General features: G+C 32.2%; 1 protein-coding gene across 1 annotated transcript in view; it reads right to left on the bottom strand.

Moving 5' to 3' along the window:
- The window catches only part of CngA (Cyclic nucleotide-gated ion channel subunit A), a 159,202-nt gene that overhangs the window by 53,178 nt on the left and 81,458 nt on the right, over positions 1 to 24,566 (bottom strand). Inside the window, exon 3 of the mRNA XM_088243244.1 lies at positions 17,387 to 17,623. Coding sequence (XP_088099370.1) covers positions 17,387 to 17,623 — 237 coding nt within the window. The remainder of the gene's footprint in view (positions 1 to 17,386; positions 17,624 to 24,566) is intronic.

Raw genomic sequence — 24,566 nt, forward strand, 5'->3', positions numbered from 1 at the left:
TGCCTACTGTGGACGGCGAGCGCTACAGAGCCATGCTCAACGATTTTTCCCTTTCTTCAATAGAATGGATTAAGATTGGAAAACATGAAAAAAAATGTTCCAACAGGATGGAGCAACGGCGTATACTGCACGAGCCACAACCAATATTCCGAGGGCTTTATTTCCGGGTAGTCTAATCTCTCGTTTTGGTGATTTACACTGGCCGGCAAGATCACCTGAATTAACCGTTCCAGTCTTATTTTTGTGGAGTTTCTTAAAATTACAAGTCTATGTCAACAAACATCAGAGCATTGAATTTTTCAAAGAGAACACCTGCACCGGAAGTTCAGGAAAGAGTGATGTAAAATGCCATAAATCGGGCTCGCATGGTCGTCAATTCAAGCGGCGGCCACTTGGCCGATTTCATTTCTTTGACTTAAAGAAAAATAAGACATCAAGTAAACATAATTTAAAAACAGAACCAAATTTTTTCATTCGTAAAAAAAATTACAAAAAATTACAAAAAAATACAGCCAAAGAACACCGGGTGACAACTTTTGCGCCACCTTGTATATACTTTTTATTCGGAAATTCCAACGGGAACGAAACATTCTATGCGTTTTAAATTGACTCATAATTTGTTATAGTTAACAAATGACAGTTCTACACAGTGCTGCCATTTTATCAATTTTACCCAAAGTTTCAAAACATTATTTTCTCAACAATCTACATATATGATAAATAAAGTTTAGGTTCCGTAAGTTTGTGTTTTCTCAGTAAACGTATAGTTGCAAAACTATTTTTATTTGCTCCCCTAATAATTAATATCAGACAAAGCCACGGCGAAGCGTGGCCGGGTTTAGCTAGTATATTATATGAGATTGCAAAAATGGTGCAAAAACGGTGCTTCAAGGTGTAAATAAAGACTCTCTGACTAATATTGGCTATACCTTTAATCGTGACGTCCATCAGTATAATACGCGACAGCATCAAAATATTCACGTACCTGGATCACGCACGACAAGGTATGGTCTAAGGTCTCTGCTGTACCTTGCTTGTAGCGAGTACAACAGGCTACCGGAGTCCTATAGAACGTCAATAAATAACTGTATTCATTTTAAAAATTACTACTTGAGGAGGTAGGTGGAGGGTGAAATTTAGTTTTAAGTTCTTTTCTTTTTCCTTAAATATTTCATTCTTGTAATAAGTAAATATGTTATTTTTATTTTTTATTTTTACTATGGATTGTTTTAAATATAGCAAGCAAATATATGATTTGTATCATATATTTGCTTGCTATCTTATTTCAATTTTTATGTACATATTATTACTTTTTACTTTATTATTATTTGTTACTATATTATTATTGTTACCATATCTATATGTAAATATTTTTCTGTGCCAAAATGAGTTTGTTGTTACTCCTGGAAGTACAAAAAAAAAGAAAAAAATGCATGATTTAATAAATAAAAAAATATTAACCCCAGAGCATGGGTGCAAAGTGGCATATACAATACTGAATTGATTAAAAAATATATTTACACGGAATGTGGTTGAAGTAAGCACTATAAAATTAAAATAATATTTCGAGTCCAAATAACGCAATTATCTTTTCAAGTAAAAATTTGTTTAATGGTTTCTAGTGTAGACCAAAACTTAAAAAAATTGGTTGAATACGCTTCAGTCTACCCTACCTACCAAATACAATATTCATTTTAATTTAGATATTGCATAGCAAATAAAAGCATCAGAGCTTATTACGAGTACAAGCGTAGACTTATTCTCTTGTCGAAATGTTCTCTATCTCTTTTGTAATATTGTCCAACCTGACAACCCCCTAGGAAAAAAAAATTTGGACATGTCTTCTGGAAATATTGTTGAAAGCTGAATTCATTACTTTTTATATTAATTTTTTATTTAAAACATACATTTTTAAAGTCAAAATGGACTGGACGAGAAAGTTATAAGTATTGAAACATGATATTCTAACAAGATTATCGTCTCCAACTAATGCCCATTCATCTTGCGCCCATCATTGTTGATTTGTTGTCAAATTTCAAAACTATCAATTAGCAGAACAAACAAACATTTTCTCGATAACCTTTTTCATTTGATTAAAAGTGTTTTTTCCAATAAAAGGACGCAATACTTCGTTCCTATTGACCCGTTTCAGACGTATCGTCAAAATCCACACGGCACGGTAAAATGAAGTATGATTGAATGATTGAAACGTCGGCCTCGTGGTGTAATAATCGGCGCGTTTGCTATCCATACAAGAGGCCTCTGGTGCAATTCCCGCCATGGTTGACTTAAAACATATATTTAAAAAGGTGTATACAAAAAAATATTTCATAGTCCCTGGACTGAACTGAAGCGTAAGACTAATCATCTTTCCTTCATGTAACTAAAATAACCAATTAGGTGCGGAAAGGAAATGATGATGATGACAATTTTAATTGAATTATTTTTAATTTAACATTATTCATAGTCTATCCAAATTTTTGTAGACAGGAACTGGATTCAACCCTCTTGGGGGTTATGAATATTAATATTTAAAAAATATTGAATCACCTGCTTCACAAACATAAAGTTTATGTTATGTTTTTGTTCCTTTATTGTGCGTTTTATAATATAAATAATACAGGTATACAGAAACTAAATACAAACATAAATATAATACATATTGGTTAAAACTGACTTAACATGCTGTAATTTCTGTGTATTTAAAAAATTTCATTACTAAAATCTACAGTCATATATACAATAATACGGTTATAATGTAATAGATACTTAATACTAGACTAAATATGATTTCGAACTTAGAATTAACAATATTTGTAATGTGCCATAAATAAAGTTATATTACTCAAAAATTGAATTTGGAAAACCGTAAATGAAATGTTTGTACATATTTACCTTTGTAAATTTCAAATAAAATGAAAAATTAATATTGCATTTACCCATCACTACTCATCCACAATGACAATGCCTGCACGCTGTCGCTGATTTCCCTTTTGAATTTATTATTATTCAAGTTGAATATTGTATCACTCGCATTGGCCTCCAATTATATAATTATATGAGTTGCAAATTCTATGTACACATGAATTTTTTGCTGCATTAGTGTTTACACCGCACAGTGATCCCGCATCTATAGAGGGGCGGTCATAGCTTTTTGCTGTTGTAATAAACATTCAAAGCATACCTATGCTAGTGAATTTGAAAAAAATGCTTTTTCATAAGAATGACTAATTTCAGAAAAAAAACATCCCATTTTTATTGAAAAATATAGTTTATTAGTTAAATAAAATAGGAAAAAAAAAATAATGATGCTTGGTATAAACACATAAAAACCTTATAATTTCTTAATATCGGTTTATTTAGTAGGTACACAAAAACTATATTTCGACACAAAAATACATAGTGAAAGAGTACAAATATAAAACTTTACGTACGAAAAAGTAACGGTTTATAAAAATCTAGCATGAGGGGATCATTTTGAATGAATAAAAATTTCTGCACATAAAATTAAAAAAGATCTATATTTTCAAAAAACTTTGGACAAAATAAGCTTGAAATTAAGGGATCTGAAGTAAAAAGAAGTCTACGTAAGATATCGGTATTAGATAAAGTGCGTGACATTTTTCGTGTGTTATTGCACCTATAAAGCTTACTATTTTTGTTGCCTGATTCCGCTGCTTCCTCAAATAACTCTCCAATAGACAATAAAACATGCTCAATTACTTCAGACCCATGAATATGTATTTTATGGACAAAAGATAGCAAGTAGTGCCATGGATATTCCTGAACTAGTTGTTGATCAGTTGAGAGATACTACTTCGTCAGTGCTGAGTTGTGAAAAAGATGTATTAGATTAATCGGAATAATTTAATATATTATTTACGGCACAATCATCTACCTTTGATAAAGTTGCTAACCTTCTACGTTTTGATCATTTGCTACAGTCCGCGAAATTCTTCCTGTGTCGATCATTTAAAAACGGCATCTCTTGTAACTGCTCCTGGACTCCCTTTGTACGTTGCGTGAATCCCAAAACGTAGCATTCTTCTTTCACATTCAACCCAGAATATTTACTGACCATTTTTGGTTTTGAACGGGCACATTGCTTCCAATACTTCGAAATTTTTTTGCATATGTATTCAATACGATTTTTAAAGTTATTTATTTCGATATTTTCGACATCGGGTAATTGTTTGGCCAACACATGTAAAGTAAGGCGTTTTTTTCGACATGACTTACATTTTTAGCTAGCAAAATGTCAAACGAGTGCATCCGCGTAAATAAATACTTGTAAAGAGATCCTAAAAAAAAATTCCAAAAATTTCAGTTAATATCGCTAATTTTTTTATGCGCGTGCAATGTACGGAGTGTATGGCTCATACTTAACCCCGGAGCAGAGTTGTGCAGATAAAGTTGTATATTTCATCAGTAAAATGTTCTTACTAAAATTGTGTAGTAAATCAGATTGGAGGCAGAGCGGGGCAAAATAGTTTAAAGTTTATGGAAACAAAAATAAAATTTAACATTTAAACGAAATTTGTGCATTGTGTAGCAGGGACATTATTCAAAAACAACTATTTATTTACGCTTCAAAGTATAAAAAAAATACCAAACATACTTTCAAATTCAATTTCCATCACAAAAAAACCAACATCAATAACTAATTCAGAGAAATAAAGAACAGTTAACACCGTGACTAATAAGCGCACTGATTACAGTAATCAGCACTTTCTTAGATGAACTCACTTTCGATTTCGAAATATTATGAACCCTTTAGGAATCTTAGGTAGTTTTTATAATTTCAGTTAATTTGGCTATTAGTCACTAATAACCTGCGGTGATACATCATAATTCGGAAATCAATATTGGAGGGCTATGACCTACGGGGGGACCACCGTGCATTGGTGCAGTTAAATAATTTGGTGTGGCAGGTACGTTCAAAAAGTGTATGGAAGTGAATTAGACTAAGTAAAATAGGGCAGTCAGTCATGCTATTTAAAAGCTTAAATACAAACATAAAGTCAGCAAACTGTCGTCTATTATCCAAAGAGTTTATTTTGAAATGTACTCTCGCTTTATTTTAATTATTGAATTGGTAATTATTTCTGTATGATAGACATTATAATTATTTATTTTGGACTTATTTCTATTTTATAATTGTGTCTTTCATTGTATCGGGACCAGATTAAGGTTGCATGTTCAAGCCGACTTCTAACAAATGCTTAACACAAATTTTTTTGGGTATTTATGTATATAAACAGTTCAGTGACTCTAGTGACAAAACCTAACATTTTGAATGCATCACCCGTAATATGCCTGACATTTTCGATATTGTCGAGTTTACTTTTTTAAAGTACACCGAAGTTCAAAATTATTTGAAAATTCTTAATAGATTTGGTAACAAGGTGATATTGATGATAGATGATATTAATATTTCGAGTAAAGGTGATATGAATGCATTCGGATATGTTTAAATATAATTTATTAAGAGCACAATATCAAGAAAGGCAGTCCAAATCTTCTTGCAGACACACAATAGTTTGGTTATTTTATCGGTTTAAATATTTTGGCATAATCAGCATAAAGTAATATAGATGAGAGTTTGAGTTCTTTAACAACTCTAATCGACCTGGTTACATCAAATGATTATGAATTGAGTGTAAAAGTGTTGGATACACATAAAGTTACAGATCACAGTACTATCACTATAAGTGTTGAGGAGAGAAAATTGGAGAAATAAATAAAACAAAAAGAAACAATATAAATATGAAACAATACAATGGGGAAACACTTTTAAAACATCTTCAGTTAGAACAATTCGACCAAATATTGGACTTACAATACGAAGAAAAAGTTGATAACATGATAAATAAAATAAAAAATGCTATTGATTAAACGATGTTACTTTTCATTCTCAAAACACATGGTATTCCAAAGAATTCAGAGACATGCAAAACAAAAAAGATACACTGTAAAAAAATTCAAAATTATCGAAACAACATGAAAATTGGAAACAATTAAAAATTATGAGAAATAAATATTCACCAGAACTAAAACATACAAAAAAATAATATTTTCTTATAAAATAGAGAAAGAAGGGGGAGATCCAACAAGAATGTGGAAGACACTAAAAACAACGATAAAAAATAAACCAGTAGAAATAAATGACGATATACAATTTCCGGGAACTAACATAAATATTAATCTAGCCAACTCCTTTAATGAATATTTTGTGTCAAGTATTAATGAAATTCACAATAGTATAGAAAAAGTAGATGAAGAAATAATACAGACCAGAGACAACGTTAAAGAATTTTTCTTGAAAGAAATTACTGAGAATAGCCTAAAAGTAATTATTAAAAACATAAAATCGACACCAAGCTCAGATGGATTTACCATTAAAATATTAAGAGATGCTATGCCAGTAATTGGTAAATACTTAGTTGATGTAATTAATCAATCTATAAAAACAGGGACAGTACTGCAGTCATGGAAAACGTCAAAAGCTATCCCAATACCAGAAATCAAGAATACTAAAAAAGCCGAGGAATTTTTCGACCTATCAACACGCTTCCAAAATATGAACAACTGATGGATTTATTGTAAAAAATCAACTTGTTGAATTTCTAGACAAAATGAATATAATCATTGAAAAGTTATCTGGATTCGGAAACAATCATTCGTTTGAAATAGCCCTTAATACTGTAATTGATGACTGGAACTAAGAAACCGACAAAAATAAATATGTTTTAGCAGTTTTTCTAGATTTTAAAAGAGCACTTGAGACTATTGCTAGAACAAGAATATTAGAAAAATTAAAATTAATTGGAATGAGAGGAAATGCCTTAAATTGGTTTCAAAGCTACTTAAATAACAGATATCAAATAACAAAAGTTAAAAATATTATTTCAGATCCATTAGAAAATAATTTAGGAGTACCCCGAGGCTCAGTGCTAGGGCTCATATTGTTTATCATATACATAAATGACATCGGTAAATCTCTAAAATATTGTAAAATCTAACTTTTTGCAGATGATGATACAGTGGTAAATAAGATTAACTACGATTAGGAAATATATCAAAATGGTCAAAAGTAAATAAATAAAATAAATCAAAAACAAAATATATGAATATTGGGAAAAAAAATAATACCCCAGGGTTACAATGTTAATATTGATAATTTGAATATTAATTCTGTGGACGAAATAAAGTATTTTGGGGTCTACTTGGATAGATATTTGAATTTTAAAACACATTCTAAATATGTAAAAAAAAAAAATTGTGGGAAGATTACGAAATGTAATAGATATGAAAAGGAGTATCCTTATATATAAAACAATAATATGTCCACAAATAAACTAATGTTCTTCCATTCTTTTTTTAAAGTCATTACATTACATTACATGTAAAGAGAAATTAAAAATATACAAAATTTTCAAAATAAGGCGATGAGTATTATAATCCTTGAGTATACATAAAAAATATTTATTCTAATTTCGAAAGAATGCACAAAAAATTGGCTTGCCCACAGTAAAGCAACAAATTAAACATAATGTAGCAATTTTTATACATAAAATAATTAAGGGGATGAATAAAATAAAAACAATAATACAATTTAACCAACAATGTCATACATATGAAACAAGGGGTAAAAAAAAGATAAGAATATCAATGTATATCTCACATAAAAAAAATAAAAAAAATGTCCTCAGCACAGGTTACATTATTTTTATTTTTTTTATATGAAAAAAATATGTTAAGACAGAGATGAAGAAAATTTTCGAGAAGGGAATATACAAGTCTAGGCATTTACAGGGCTTATGGCCGGTCATTGGCTGGTCAAAGTAACCATTTTACCCACTGTGTCATATTCTCCGTTCAACCTATGTTTAAACATCTATATTTTTTCAATTCGTCCATCTTTTGATCTTTGTGAAGTTAAGGAGCTGAAACTTTCTTTGAAATTTCACCTACATACTAAGCAACGCCTGAAAATACGTTTCAATTTTTAAACTTCTTCTTGGACCAGCTGGTTTCATCAACAATATTGTGAGTCTATCCAAATTTTTGAAGACAAGAACTGGATTCGATGCCTTTAGGAGTTAATGCCTAAACTATATTCTGTATAGAGAAGCTTATAATTTACCAAAAAATCTTCGGGAAGAAATAAAATACCAAAAATTGAAGAATAAATTAAAAAAAAGTTTGCTTTCTTAGTTAAACTTAACTTTATTTTTATTATAAAATGTATGTAATATATAAGTAGCGTTTGTTTCGAAAAAGTAGGTGTGTATGCATATTATGTAAATATATAAAATATATATGCATATATATATGCCTGTCAGTGACGTACGGCGACATTTATACATAGGGAAACATTTTTTAACCACTTCCATTGTGGGTGATTGGTCCTTACTTAAATCTACAATAACACATTGTAAACGTTCATCATATCCCAGTCCACACCCGATGGTGCATAGAAGACTATATTAGTACACTTGATGCAATGAAAATCAATAGTCTGTTGCACGAAGGTAAGGTAATCAAACTTACGCTTCAGGTGCCAGTCCAGAAATATGATATATTGCAGTATAGACTTGCCTTTTCAGTGGATATTTTATGTCAACCTTCTCAGAAATCGAACCCGGGACCTCAAGTTAGGTGGACTTATCTCTTTTTTACCTGATAGCAGCCGTCGAGTCAAAAACACTGGTCCAAGATTCTGGCTACGGTTTAGAGACATAACTGTATTATTAATTCGACCGGGACACAGAGGAAATTACTAACGTTAATCTCATTATTGTTATTTCAGTATTCAGAAGTCTCGATTTTCCACCATTTAATAAAGTTTTTTTAATGTCAAGTACAAATTTGAAATAATGACTAAATAAGTAACACGTTAAAAAAAAAGTTTTACAAAACAATCAACACAGAATTATCGAAATTATAGAACGGGTTATTTTCGCAAATATAACATTAGTAAAAATTTAAACTGCGCGCGTTGAGATTTACTGCCTTAGACGTTAAGCTATGGTTTCCTAGAAAGCGGTGTTGTCACTGAGCGGCCGTCACGGGGCAGTGGATGACGTCATTAAAACGTTGACTGAATAAATTTATGGCGTTGGTTTCCTAGAGAGCAAAACGTCAAAGCATAGGTGCCGCAGGACGGCCGTCACAGCCCGTAGCGGTGCGAACTGGAGGTGGTAAAAAAATGTACCTGCTGTTTTAAAACGGTTACCTTCCAGAAACACCTAAAATAGTTTCACAAAAATAAATGAAATCGTGTAAGAAAAAATAAAAACTAGATCACTTAAGAGTCGAAGTAAATTAAAAAAAATATTTCGTTTGGCGCGAAAAATTCAAAGCCTTGCCGTACTCCGTACCGCGCTTCCCCCTAACTTCAAATCCTTATCCATAATACCTACCTACTCGTATTATAATCTCCTAAGTAAGAAGTAAATACACATATATGTATCAAATTTTCCCAGCCCGTCTCCACTCCTCCCTACACCCACGCAGTCCCGTGCCCTTGTTCATCCGTATCTTGAAAACGAAAATGAAACGACAAAAAACGAAAAAACAGCACGAAGTCGTTACGGTTGTAAAAGAACACCAAAAACAAAAGGTGTTTCCACAACAGAATAGCAAATTAATCTGAAACAGTGTCACAACCAGTTTGTGACCTTGAAAGCAAAAAAAAATATACTGAAAAACTTCACCGTTTTAAAAAAATCTGCGAGCTTAAACCATTAAAAATAACTGCTTTTCAAAGAAATCTTGTTTTAATTTTACTAAGTGTTGTTTTTTTAAATATTTGACCCATCCAAGCATACTCTGAACAATATTGTCAGAATTTACATACGGTAATGAGGCATTTAATTAGCTCATATTTTTTTTTAAATGCCAACTCTTCCGTTCGATTCTTTTTGATAATAATTCATAATTAGCACCTCATAAATTCATATGCTTTGAATAATGAAGACCATATTTTAAAAATGGTTTTATATTTTAAATGATAACAAATTGACGAAGTCAGATAAAACGATTGCCGAATTTATTAAGTGGCTTAATTTTAGTGAAACCTCTTTTAAATAATGTAAGTTAAAAAGCCCGCCCAATTCAACTAACACATGCATCAAATCTACACAAAAATATTCACACGTTAATGCTGAGTATTTTTTATACAAACAGTATTGATAAATAAAATTAAAAGCAAAAGAAAATGATAAGAAAACTATTGCTGATGCCAAAATAGAATCATGGAAAAAATATTGCTCAATACAAAACAAGGAAACAGCTTGATCTACTATGTACAGAGTCATAGCAAAGAATGATAACAAGAATGTTCCAATGTTTCGACGATGACGCCACCTCAGAATTAGTGCTGCACTCTGAAATAAAAAGAAAATCTCAACTTTTACTGATTGAAACAGACGACCCGTTATTTACAAAACAAGAAATCCAACAATGTTTGATTATGTCCAAATGCTTGCAGACTGGCTGGATTTCCTCCCTAGGGAGTTGTTCATATTTAAATTTATTTCAACAGAGAGGGAAAAAGTTTTTGAGAAGGGAATATGGAATATTTACTTTACAAAAGTCAACAGATGGAAGATTTGAGGAAATGTGGATGTTCAAACATGGGCAGAATGGTGAATGTTACACAGTGTGTAAAGTGGCCACTTAAACCAGCCAATGACAGGTCATAAGCCCTGTAAATGCCTAGACTTCCATATTCCCTTCTCAAAAACTTTTTCCCTCTCTGTTGAAATAAATTTAAAAACAAGAAATGGTTGAAATGTTTCGAAATATGAGCCCCAAAAAAGCACCGGGCAGTGACTACTTTACATTAGAAATATGCACTAAGTTTACAGAACTATTTAAAACAAAGTTTTAGAAATGTATAACGCATGTTAACGAATTCATTGCTTTCCTATTTCTTGGAAGTGCTCTAATGCTATTGCTATACCAAAACCTGGCAAAGTAGAGAAAAATTTTGTTAAATCATATAGACCTATTGGGTTCATTCCAGCTTTTGGAAAGGTTTTGTAGAAAATTATGATTGAAAAAAATTCTTGGCATTTAAATAAAAAACTGGCTTTACACCCCAAAAGTCTACCGAAGACGCCTTAAATGCAGCCATTAGCTCTATAAATGAAATAAAAAATAACCGCCAAATTGTCATGACTGTCTCATTGGATATCCGTGAAGCTTTGGTTCATGCTTAGTAACCATTATTAACATTTTAACTACGTCAAAAAAACTACTCTAAAAATATTTAGGATCAAGCTATTGCCTATTTCGAAAATAAAGAGGTTAAAATAACACACGCAAATATAACAAAACACAAAAAGAACTTTACAAGGATGTATTTAAGGTTCAGTTTGTGGTCTAAGCTTTTGGAATATAATTTTAGATGATCTTTTACAAATAGAATTTGGATATGGAACATACAAGCGTTTGCTGATGATGTTTTTCTGAGTCAGAGCTCAACTTATATCTGAAGCTAAAAAAAAACAAACGGTGCCCTTTCGATAATAGTTGATCGGGGAAAAAGGTCAAACTTAACTTCTCAGAGAAAAAAACAAACGCAATGCTAGTAACCAAAAGAAAAGAAACTATTTCTTATTTACTCATGAACGGTGTAAGGCTAGCTCTTGCTGACTGTATCAAGGTATTAGGTGTAAGTGTTGAAAAAAATCTCAACTGGTTCCTTCATGAATGTAGATAACGTCTGCAAGAAGGCTGTCAATCTTTCTGGAATGTTTGTGAGAGCGGCAAAACCAACATGTGGGTGCTCTCCTGCGGTAATGCAGCAAATATATTATGATGCTATTGAAACTCTCGTTACATATGCGGCCAGTTTATGGGGTGAAGCGGAAAAAAATTAATTCAATAAGAAAAAACCTGACTGCTTACAAAGACAATTTACCATAAGATCTTATAGAGGATACCAAACAACTTCACTTATCTCAGCTTAAGCTTTAACATGGTTTACACCGTTAGATTTTGAAATTCAAGAAAAAAAGGACATTTATAAGAAATTATGTAAGCTGTATTCCATTCCAGGTGATCGCAAGTATCAAGGAACTGCAAACTATTTCGATTTACCTCACCCGTGTGAAAAAATCCCCCAAAGTATTCTATAACTCGACAAAGATATACCTCTTTATGCTCTCAATGAAATAAGAATCTTTACGGATGGTAGCCTGCTCGACGGTAAAGTGGGAATGTCATTCGTGCCCTTTGAGGGTGATAAAGAATTACCAGGCAGAACATTTAAATTCGAAAATTTCTGCTCAGTTTTTCAGGTTGAACTACTCGCAATACGAGAAGTTCTCGAATAGTTATTAAAAAAACCACCACAGAGGTGGGTTATTGCAAAAATATTATCAGATTGTCATTCTGGCGTTCAAGCTATAACCGATACTCGGTTGGTAAATCCATTAATATTTTTATTTTAGGTAAAATTAAACATTTAAAAATCAGAAGAAATATTATTCAAATATGCTGTATAAGAGGACATGCTGGTATCGCAGAAAATGAGAAAGCAGATGAACGAGCAAGAGCCGCAACTTGCAAAAGAACGGCACCTTTCTTCTCAGAATTTCTCCTTAGCTTTGCTAAACACTCTATAAAACAAAATACGCAGCAGCGTTGGGAGGATCATTACCGCACTTCTTCGACAGGTAAGATCACTAAAATGTTTTTCCCGACGCTGGCTGATGCAGCAAACTTCCGTCGTCATCACCAAAGTACTTTTGAAACTACTCAAATTTTTACCGGACACGGAGCTATGAAAAGTTACCTATATATATTTTAATTAAGGAAAGATGAGTATTGTCCATGCGATGACATTTCTTCAGAGAGTATCAAACATCTGTTATTTCAGTGCCCATTTTTCAGTTCACATATTCGCCATAATCTTGAAACAGAATGCAGGAAAGATAGAATATTCTTAACAGATATCCACACTGTCGTTAAATGTAGTTATCACGCGCCATTGTTCTTAGACTTTGCAACAATGGTGATTGGATTTTAAATAATCATAAAGGTAAACTAAAATCAGTGATCCAACATCCCATTTCCAAGACAAACAATAACGTTTTTTTCCGAGTACTTTAGCCTTGTACATGAAACGTAAGGCTACTTAATACAGGGGTCAAAATAAATATATATAAAAAACAAATATTGATAATTAAACGTGGGTAATTTGTTAAAATGTTAAATTAATAGTAGTGTACATATAATACGCATATAATCCGAATAAAAACATAATTGTAGGTATAAATAAAATGACATTTTGTGAACTTAAAGATATCTATTTGCATTTAATAAAAGATTCAAGCTAAAAAATATAAATGATGGTTAGTTAAAAAACATTAAAAATCATATGAAATACATTAAAAATCATATGAAATACATTAAAGAATTATTTGAAAAATAGGTAAATTTTTTGCTTCTTAATTTAACAAAACTTGAGGAACGGAAAAAAACATAAATCAATTTTTTTTATGCTAAACATAATATAATAGTTAAAGCGATAAGAGAAATTGGAAGCCAAAAAAAAAAATTTACATACTAAAATCGAGAAGTTTTTTCAGAAATCTTAACCTATTTTGAGGTTAACATTTGTAAAAAAAAAAACTTTTATTTTTCTGGTTTAAAATAACATTGGTGTGATTTAAAGTAAGGAATTGTCCATAAATATTAAAGACCCAAGAAAAATGCCTGGAATATATCTCATCACAGAAATTTTGACTTATTTTAAACCAAATATGAATTTTGAACTTGAAATGAATACAAAAAAAATGACAAAAAAGTTATTCCTTAAAAAAAAAAACAGATAAATTTTACTGAGACTACGTTAATTTAAATAAATATTGAAAATATCTTTATAATTTTAATTGATTCCTTACCAAAATGGGTATCCTTCAATGCCAATACAGTGAAGTAATGCCAAAGCTACTATCGTAGATTTGATACTCGTAGTATGGGGCGATCCACGCATACCTGCTTCCATACTCTAAAACATATCACTACATTCTTCGTAGATGTTTGGCCCTGGTGTACAGTATAAGAAAGTAGGAAAAGCAAGTATAGAGACAAGCATAGTCTGCATCTGCAACAATATCTCGAATTTTAATCTTAGCGTTACAAACCATCTGTCACAAAAATTAACATATTTAATTATTTAAGAACATTTAAGTTTGTAAGTGAAAATTCTTGATGGAAGTTCATTGTAATTTATTATATAAATAAAACACGAGTGATACTTTAATCCACAAATTTGACCAGTCTCGAAGATGTCGCGAAAGCGATGAAACCGGTCACTGGATATTCCAAATTTGTGGATTAAAGTATCACTCGTGTTTTATTTATATAATAAATTTAAGAACATGTTTATGGTTATGATATTTTCATTCATAAAATATTTGACGAACCTGCGCATTCAAAGAGTAATAAGCCTTTATATACATATAATATGATGGGTCAATATCAAATATCACCACCAAATTTCCTTACATAGATATGGGTGCAATCTCTTGCACCTTATTCATTGAGGTGGGGGTCAGTGCTCCTGACACCACTGCAGCCTGTAAAGATCTATTGCGACGGATGTGTTGCATCTAGAACTTCAGGAAATCGTCTCATATCAAAGAAAATAGATATGACCATTACTTGGATGGGCACTGGCATCATCATAATATACTCCGGAATTTTTCATCTCAAATGATATTGCTACGATCCTACATAGGTACTCTTGAAAGGGTTTAGTGGCTATCACCCGAGTCTTCTTGAATCTAGGAAAGATTAATCAAAAGTTAATATATGTAGGGATTAAACATTTACGAATTTTGAATTAACAAATGCATTGATAAAAACAATATCTACAAATTACCAAAATATCCATTACATACCTCATTATGGTTTCAGTACCGAATAGCAGCTAGGACCTAATGTTCAATTGGTATTTTGCCACCTCGTTTGTATCCTTCCAAAAATAATTTTCTGTGAGTTATTATGCGCCTCATATTTTCTTTTGAAAAACCATATTTAACCATTTTCCTAATAATCTCATTTTCCTTATAATCTATAAAAAAATGGCTGTTTTTTATACAATTTTCACGCACGAGAAGGTCGCATGACGTCAAAATTGTACATCGAAAATATCACAAACTATCCATTAGTGCTAAAAAATATAACATATCGCATTCCAGTGCATATTTTTGACAGATAAGATGTCACGACCGCCATATAAATGACACCGTTTTCCTAGGAAACCGTTCTCTAGACACCGTTAAGACGGCTGTCCACCGCATCACCGTTTATTACGGTCGCTGGATATTGGCACCGCTTTCCTAGGAAACCATAGATCTATTTATTTTACAGAAACAAACAGTCGACAATGATATTATAACATAAAAAAGATACGGTTTAAAGACAGACCAGCGAAGTTTCTTAATAAGAATCATACATATTAAATTCTGGTACAACAAAAGGGTGTGTTTATGTGTATTTGTATGAGAGTAAGTGTAGACGTGTGTGTGTGTATTTGTGTGGGAGTAATTGTTCAGGTGTGTGTAATTGTGAGCATCATTAAATAGGAAGTGAGATCGTATTGCAGCCAGAAAAAATGAGTATTAATATATTTTTCAATAAATTAAGAGGCGTGTTAAATAGATGAAAAAAAACATTATAGTTAGAGCAAGAACGATAGAGGAAAGAGTGTTGTGCACAGTTAGTGCTACAGACTGGCAAATGTAATAAATACTTTTTTTTTGTCACGCGAAAGGGGACACAAAGATTAATTTTGAAGGGGAAGGTTAAAATAATCTACTTTGTTATTTAATAGTTTATATAAATAGCATTATTCAGATATTGTGCGTCTATTTATTTTCAAGGGTATAAATCCATTTTGTTCAGCAGATTTGCTGTAAGCGCAAAGATTTTTATTAATTTTATAATCTAGGTATTTTAAAATTTAAAAAAAAATTGTTTTTTTTAAAAATCCTTTTTATGTTTGTTATTTATTGTGGGGCTCCACACAATGGATGCAAACTCAAACTCGTACAAACGTGTTGTATAAAGTTTTCAATGTGTTTGGTTTTTTAAAGGGTTTGGAAATTCTTAAAATGAAGCCCAGCATTTGGTAAGCTTTTTCAACAGTAGAATTTATGTGGGACCCAAACATCAATCTACTATCAAGAGTAACTCCTAAGTATCTAATCTCGTTACACCGTGATATGGAATTATCATTGATCGTATAATTGTGCGTATTTTTTTTTTACTTTTAGTAAATTTAATCTAGGTTTATTAAAAATTAATCGAATCATCTATGTAGAGCAAAAGAGCAAGAAATATTTGTTTAGTTTACTTATACCAGTTCGATCTGGCGTTTAAAAATTGGTTTCTAATGGAATAAAAATCACCTAATGAGGGTATGCATGTGTGTGTCAACCCTTCATAGGGTGCGTGCGTCTATGTGTACGCACTTCTTTAACATTTAAAGCAGTTCGAGATTTGCATGCAGCGTTCGCTTATTGGCTGACCAAAATACGAACTTGAAACTAACTCGCGTTGAAGAAGAAATAGCACGATATTTAAAATGGTTTGAAGAGTTATTTTGATGGTTTGATACGATCGATTTTTAAATGTTTTTAGGTAAGCAATGCCTACATTGCTTCTAAAGACGGATCGTCACTGGTTCTTGTGTATTGTTTTTTTTTAAATGGTAATTTAAAAAAAATCGTTTACATATTTATTGTTTTTTATTTGTTATGCATTTTTGTTTCTATTTTATATTATTTTGTGTATTTGCCGAATACTAGAGCCTTACTCTTTTTTGGCAAGTTCGACCTGAATAGTTCTTTTTTTATTTCCGTAAGTATGTTTTAATGTTAAAAAAGGTTTAAATTAAAATACACATTTACCTATACAAGTATTCTAACTCATAACTTGTATGAAAATACTGGTAAGATATTACATAATTTATTACAATCTTTTCCCTTCAATATTTCAAATTTAAGCTCAGGATGTTATATATTTTTTTTCACATTATAAACAACAAAAATATTTTTGAAAATGTGAACTCACTGGGGTTACCCGTGCCGAAGACTAAGTGTACTTTTTCAATATGTGAGAATGTACAAAAAATACTTAATATATAAAGAGAAATTACAAAATGTTAAGACGGTTTTAAAATCAACGTTTTTATGTCTACATTAAATTATAAATTACTGGACTGTTAGGGATAACAGATAAATATGTTTTTCAATGTACCCATTGCATATTATTTTATTTTGTGGTACGTAAATATGACTTTTCCTTAAAATGTCTAAAAAAGATATTATTTTTACTATATTACGTAATATTTTTAATTTACCTTGTAGTGGTAAGACTGCGACGTATCCACTACTAGATGGTTGCAAGAGCCTTCAACATCCAGTTTATCACCATCCTGTGGATGATGGTGGTGCTGTCTCATGTGGAATTTGTCCAGAAACCTGTCGCGGTGATGGAGGCCTCGCTCGCGCGGCTCTCTGCCTCCTCGAAGGCGCCTTAGCAGACGGCGTCCCCACGAACTCAACGAGCGTCGGGACGTCGAAGCATTATCCGCCGACTGAAAAAAACCATTCATGATTTTAATAATTTTTATTTTTGGAGACAGATATTAAATGTTTGTGGAATTAAAGGAATTATTTGTGAATATAAAAGTTTACGCATTTACAGGGCTTACGACTCATCATTGACTTTTTTAATTGATCACTTTACTAACCGCGTTTCACATTAAAAAAAAGCATTTTTATTTTACAAAAATCATTAAATTTTGAAAATATGGCGTCATTTTCTTTTAGTCGTTAACCTTGTTAGAAAATGTGAAACAAGATTTGGTAGGGCGGGATTCGAGTCTTGGACTTTCTGATCCGAAGTCCGCGGTACCTACCCACAGGATATAACACGTTTCTAAATTCCGCCTGCGATTTCCATATTTTCGAAAGAAAATTTTTCAAAAAATTTTGAAATACATATCGTTTGTATATTAATCATAATTATTCTTAGAGGTGGGGTTCAGTGCTATGCAAGCTTCTGACGTCACTGCGACCGGTGAAGATCTATTGTGACGGATCCCCGTGAATAGTTCTCGCCCTCCAAGCCCAAGTCTGTAAAAAGCCTGGCTACTGTGTGGAGAGAGGTGAGAGTTCTCATTTTGCAAAATCTCCCCCTTGAAGCCTAGATCCGTAAACTATCGGGCTATTAGGTAGGGGGCGAGCTCTTAAATATCCTCAGGTTTAACCAGTTGTCCCCCGAGAATGAGACTCCTTTTATGATGTTAGGCATCACTAATCACCATATACCATCATTATCACCACTCCATTCCACTGATAGGGCATTGCAATGGTACACCAATCGCTGCGTATATATATTATTTTCGATACGTAAAGGTAAGATGATCAGTCTTGCGCTTCAGGTGCCAGTCTAAGGACTAAGAAATATTCTAGTGTAAAACATCATGTCGGGAATCGAACTCGAGACCTTTTGCATGGTAAGCTAATGCGCCGGCTACTTATTTTGCTGGTATGTATTTTTTTTACTAATTCGTGGTATAAGGATCAACAAAGGTGTAATGAAGAGTATTTTTCTTTGTGTTCCTAATGACTACCTTAGATATAGGCAGCTTAAGCTGTTTTATTTTTCTGCTTGCAGAACCAACCTGCCGATGGGCATACCAGTGGGAAGAGTAATGTTTTCACTTATCCGTATCTCTTCGGATATCAACGTTTTTCACATTAGTGAAAAAAAGTTGAAAAAGAAGAGCATCCTTTTTTTAAAATTGCTGGGTATTTTTATTTTTCTATCTGTGTATATTTAAAATTAACTATATTTTTTTTCGTGTTATGTATGCCTTGCAACATTTTTGTAATGTACATAAACGTATAAAATAAAGAAATAACAATCCTTTACCGCAGGCCGACAAACATAGGTAGGTATACTAATAAAACCCTCAAAATGACAGAATTTGAGAAAACAGTTAAAAATGCTGTTGTACATCTGTTTCGTACTTTGAATAGGCTTCCGTGACTTATTTAGACACCTCAAAACAACATAAAATTTAAATGAATCGCAATGAAAGCAAAAATACCTTGCTTGTGGTTTATTTCTTGAGCTTCATCAAATAATTAAATCCTTTGAATCATCCGACGTTTCATAAGGTTAAAAGTTTTTCTTTGGTTTTTAGTTAATACACAAACGTGTAACGGACGGTTTTACTTTGCGCTTGCAATTCTTGACCTGAGCACCTAAGGCCCGTTGTATTGTCAAAAACTGTAACTAACTTCGTGGTTAATAATCATAGAATGTTGTTTATCCATATGAACGACTCTATTAGTCAGTGGCGTGTTATTACTCTAAAACTCCACTAAAAGTTTTCATATTTTAATGTTTTCCGATAAAATCCATCAATTCCATTTAACAGTTTAAAAAAAATTCAAACTATCTATTGAAACAGTTTACAGGAACTAAAATGATTTCATGAGTATAAGTTATTTACATAAGTTTTGTCCATTTTTATCCAAAATAAAACAATAAGCGCCAAAAAAAAGTTACACGTCATTCAAATTAAAAATTTCTGCTGTAAAAGGTAATGTGTTTGCTTTTCGCTGCATTGATAATATCACCTTCTTGAGATCTGCACGCGACAAGTCTTGGTTCAAATTCCTTTCTCTGTTTATTAATGCAAAAGAACTAGGAAATTTTACAAAAGTAATTTTATAAAAGTAAAATTTCCTAGTTTCGGCAAGTGATCTTGTTGTTTCAAGTTCACGTATCTGTCCTTGTTTGTTCAGTCACCTGTTTGCATTCATCATCGAACCAGAGTGACCTTTTCTCTTGCCTCTTTATTCCAAGTACCTCAATGGCTACACTCTTTATTGTTTTTGACACTCATTCCAAACCTAATTTATATCCTGGTTTTTATTTATGCTTTGTAGCGACTGTGCCATTGCTGGGCATGTAGATACTAATAACGTGTCTACTCCTCTAATAGAGTAAAAAATCGTGTTTAGAGAGGAAGTTTGTTTTACATTTATTTTAATTTTCAAAACAAGTTCCGTCAAATTCGATATTATACTAGTATACTAAAAAAAAAAATTTTTCTAGTGTATAGAGTGAGTTTCATGAGTTTTTAAAATTTAGTTTTAAATGTTTTGATACTTAATTTTTCATTCATTTTAAGATTTCTCGAAGATTATTTTTTTAAAGTGTTTTTCTCCACTTACGCAAAATGGTTTTTTAAATTTATTAATTTAACAATAGGTATACATAGTAACAAATACAAAAAAAAACTATTTCGAAAAATAAGTATCTTTGCCCAAGTCAGGATTTACAATAAGGAATTTCAAGTAAACTATTTAATATTTGACTAGATCTATCAAAAATTTTAGGAAACAAATGTTGGCGCATTACAACTTATTTTAGACATTGCTGACAAAAGATTTCTCGTAGCTTCAAAATTTCAGTTTCCTGAAATAATTGGTTGGAGGGAAAAGTAGAATTTAAAAAAAGTATAATTAAAATAATTAGTTTTTGTACGGTTCCTAAAAGCTAAGTATGATTATTATAGGCTCCTCTCCATCCAATTATTCCATAAGAAAGAGATGACTGTACAAGGGCCATTTTCATGTTTTGCAAGTTCAAACTTGTTTGTATTTTGAAATGAAACATCATCAAACAAACGGAGGTTTTGGTGCGAGTTCATACTTGAAAGCTTCCTTTTGACAATTTTCGGTATTCATGTCACACACTATCCTATTAAAAAGTTTTTGTGGATCTACCTTCACGTGAGCATTGTGAACGACTATGCTGCGACTCAAAGTAGACGAAGGTGTAACTTTGCCTTTTCTCTTTCATTGCAACTCTCCAAAATTGAACGTAGTTATGCAGAAAGCAGCCAGTCATATTGCTACTCATTATTTTCATTAGCTCCTTCCAATCTCTAGAGCCTTATTGCAGTTAAATTGTTATAACTTTTAATGCAAGTAGCTATAACACCTTGAAATATGGCGTTAAAGTAAAAAAACGCAGATTCAAAAAGAGCAGAGTGCTTTTGCCATCGGCGGTTGACATTCGTTGATTGAAGAATCACTTTCGCGCTCGACCTTTTCATTAGACGCAAAGGATTTAGATTAAGTTTGGCTTTGACGACGTCTGTTTACGGCTGTTTCTGAAGTTTTTTTTATCTGTCAACTGACTTATTCCGCAAATATAGTAGAAGAACAGAATTTGCAAAAAGCAAAAATCATATATTGATAACGCCACGATAGTGAAACCAGGTCGCTTTTTTAACCACTGTTTTAATGTTGTAAAAGAACAATGTAATTTTTAATTTAAACACAGTACTCCTTTCAACAATGTTTGAGTATGTCCAAATGCTTGTCGACTGGCTGGATTTCCTCCCTAGGGAGTTATTTATATTTAAACTTATTGCAACAGAGAGGGAAAACCTTTTTGAGAAAGGAATATGGAAGTCTTGCATTTACAGGGCTCCTTTCACTGGCTGGTTAAGGTGGCCACTTTACACACTGAGTAACTTTCACCATTCTGTCCGTGTTTGAACATCTATATTCCTTAACTTCAGAAACATTAACAGATTAAAGAATTAAAGGAATATAGATGTTCAAATATGGGCATAATAGTGAATGTTACACAGTGTGTAAAGTGGCCACTTAAACCAGCCATTGACAGGTCATAAGCCCTGTAGATGCCTAGGTTTCTATATTACCTTCTCTTAAATGTTTTTCGTCTCTGTTGTAATATGTTTACATACTTATGGTTTTTTAGTACAAAATTTTTACCAATCTCTTCTTTTGACCAGTCTGTTTTTTTGGTTGGCTGGAAGATATTGCTTTTAGCAAAAAATTCGCTAAAGTACTTATTCTTTGTACTTGAAATTTGAAATAAATAAATATATTTGCTTTTACGTTTTATATTTTATTTTATTTGATAACAGGACTTCAAATTGGAATGTCAAAAAGACGAAACGAAGCATTTTCGACATCTCCTGTTCAAGTTCCATTGAGTGAAAATAGCTGAAGTGAAGTGAGTGTAGATGCTTTGAGTTATTGTAAAACATTAGAGGAGAATCAATGAATAAATAAATAATTAATAAAAAAATCATTTGTTCAAATTTTTTTTTCCGTATTTTTATTGAAATAAAAGTACTGCTGAATTGCAAGCATGCAAATCGTCACCAGGTTCTTGTATATTAGGAATCAAACCGGGACTTTAAGAATGGTAGGTAGGTGAATGCGCCAATCACTGGTCTACGAGGCCAAGTCATTACCACTTCTGCCCCTTTTATAGGTTTTTTTACTGAGTGTAGTTTTTGAGTAAATGTAGGCATATCTTCATACTTTATTATGGCTTAACTCACCACTACTAGAGTCGTCTGTCTTGGTATTGAGAGAGCTTGTGACTTATTATAGGCTAGTTTAAATTACAACTTTACATGCTGTGTAAAATTCACTGTTGTGCATATGGTTGAACTTTTTTTTAATTCATCCATATTTTGGTTTTTGTGAAACAAGGTCACATTCCCATCCCTAAAACGTTCCACATTTCTTTTATATTTATATATATCATCATCATCATCATCATCATCATCATTTCCTTTCCGCACCTAATGGTGCGTAGGACACTGCATTGGTAAACCAATTGCAGCATATCTTGATCGTTTTGTTACATGGAAGTAAGATGATCAGTCTTACGCTTCAAGTGCTAGTCCTGGGACTATGAAACATTTTAAAAATAAATATTTTATGTCAACCATGCCGGGAATCGAACCCGAGACCTCTTGCATAGTAAGCAAATGCGCTGACCATTACACCACGACGCCGACATATATATCAAAAGTAATAAATTCCATAGAGGGTGGAAACGAATATTTGTCTACAAAAATTTGAACATACTCAAAATACTCTTGATTAAATGAACTGAGCTTTGTGGATGAAAAAATTCTAACGAATCTCATCCACGTAAATAAAATTATGATTTAATTGTCTCAAAAAAAAAAGCAAATTACAAATCAACATCTGTATAGTCTAATTAAATGCAGCGTACCTTGATCATTTATTACAAAAAGGAAAGGTGATCAATTTTACGGACAATTAAATATCTCAATCATTATAAAAAAAAAAAAAATTATGTCAACCTCTCTGAGGAATCGAAATCGGGACGTAAAGCATGGTAGGCAAACGTGCCGACCATAACTCGTTCGGCATTCTGTTTCTATTTAAGAAACAGAACTGTATTCTGCATCTGCCCGGATACAGAGAATGAATATAAAAGAACAGTATCGAGAAGCATAGGGAAATTTCTTTGTACCTTTTTATTGTAATAGAGAGTCCAGGCCACATTTAGGAATTTAAAAAAGATAAACGGCAATCGAAAATCCACTTCATCAAAATGAAAGCTTTGTTTTAAGCTTTCATTTTATTAAGCGTTTAATTATAATATTAATAAATTTAATTTTCCATTTTTATAAATACAATACGAATGGTCTAAATTTGTTGTAACAGAGAGGGACATAATTTTTAACAAGGGAATATGGAAGTCTAGGCATTTACAGGGCTTATGACCTGTCGATGGCTGGTTTAAGTGGCCACTTAACACTCTGTAACATTCATCATTCCGCCTATTTGCAAACATTTGGACATATTCAAAGCATTGTTGGATGCAGCGACTCGTTTATAACACAACGTCTGCGACGCGGGAATAAATCGCGGACGCCGTGCGGGGAGAAGGGGGCGTGGGAGCAGAGTGCGGAAAAGAGGGCTGCGGATCTCAGTCTTGTCGACGCATGTATGCTTACTCTCTGACTCCCGAATGCCCCGAAGACACTGAACAAGTTAACACAAGCACAGATAATAATATCGATTCTTGAAGGATTACAAAAATCGCGTCATTTAACAAAAACTTAATTTCGACAAATATATTTTTGGTAATTTTTTTTAAGTGGCTTTTATAAACTTCACCTGTATTTACACATGAGACATTTCACGTGAAATCGAACGTTTTAAATTTTTTTATTCAAATAATAAAAAAAAAAATTCTTTTTATGCAATCAAATGTAGATCTGAAAGTAATGGAACGTTTCAGTTCAATTTTCATCCACTTCCTGAACTATCAGAATTGTGAAGTTTCACACTCGTGATAAAAAATAATACTATACATACAATAACAAAGATGAACCAATACCAAAGTTTGTTTAGCTTTATTATATTTTTTTTAATCAGTCCACGCCCTCACTCCGCTATCTCAACACCCCCTATTTTTCTCTGGATACTCTACTGCCCCCTGAAAGTCTCAAACGCCCACAAGGGAGCGTTATCGCCCACTTTGAGAACCTATGAGCTAGATCCTTAGACTTTCTATCATAATAAAATATATAGGTTTGTAAAGGAGTAGAAATTTTCCACAAATAAACAGGTGACAGCTGTTCGCAAAAATGGTCCCTTGAAGTCAGTTTTTTCAACTAATTACATAAAAATGGCCGAAAATACTCAAAA

This window comes from Micrasema longulum, unplaced genomic scaffold (genome assembly GCF_059751315.1).
Source record: "Micrasema longulum isolate JH-2025_06_02 unplaced genomic scaffold, ASM5975131v1 h1tg000197l, whole genome shotgun sequence".
NCBI classification, from domain to species: domain Eukaryota; kingdom Metazoa; phylum Arthropoda; class Insecta; order Trichoptera; family Brachycentridae; genus Micrasema; species Micrasema longulum.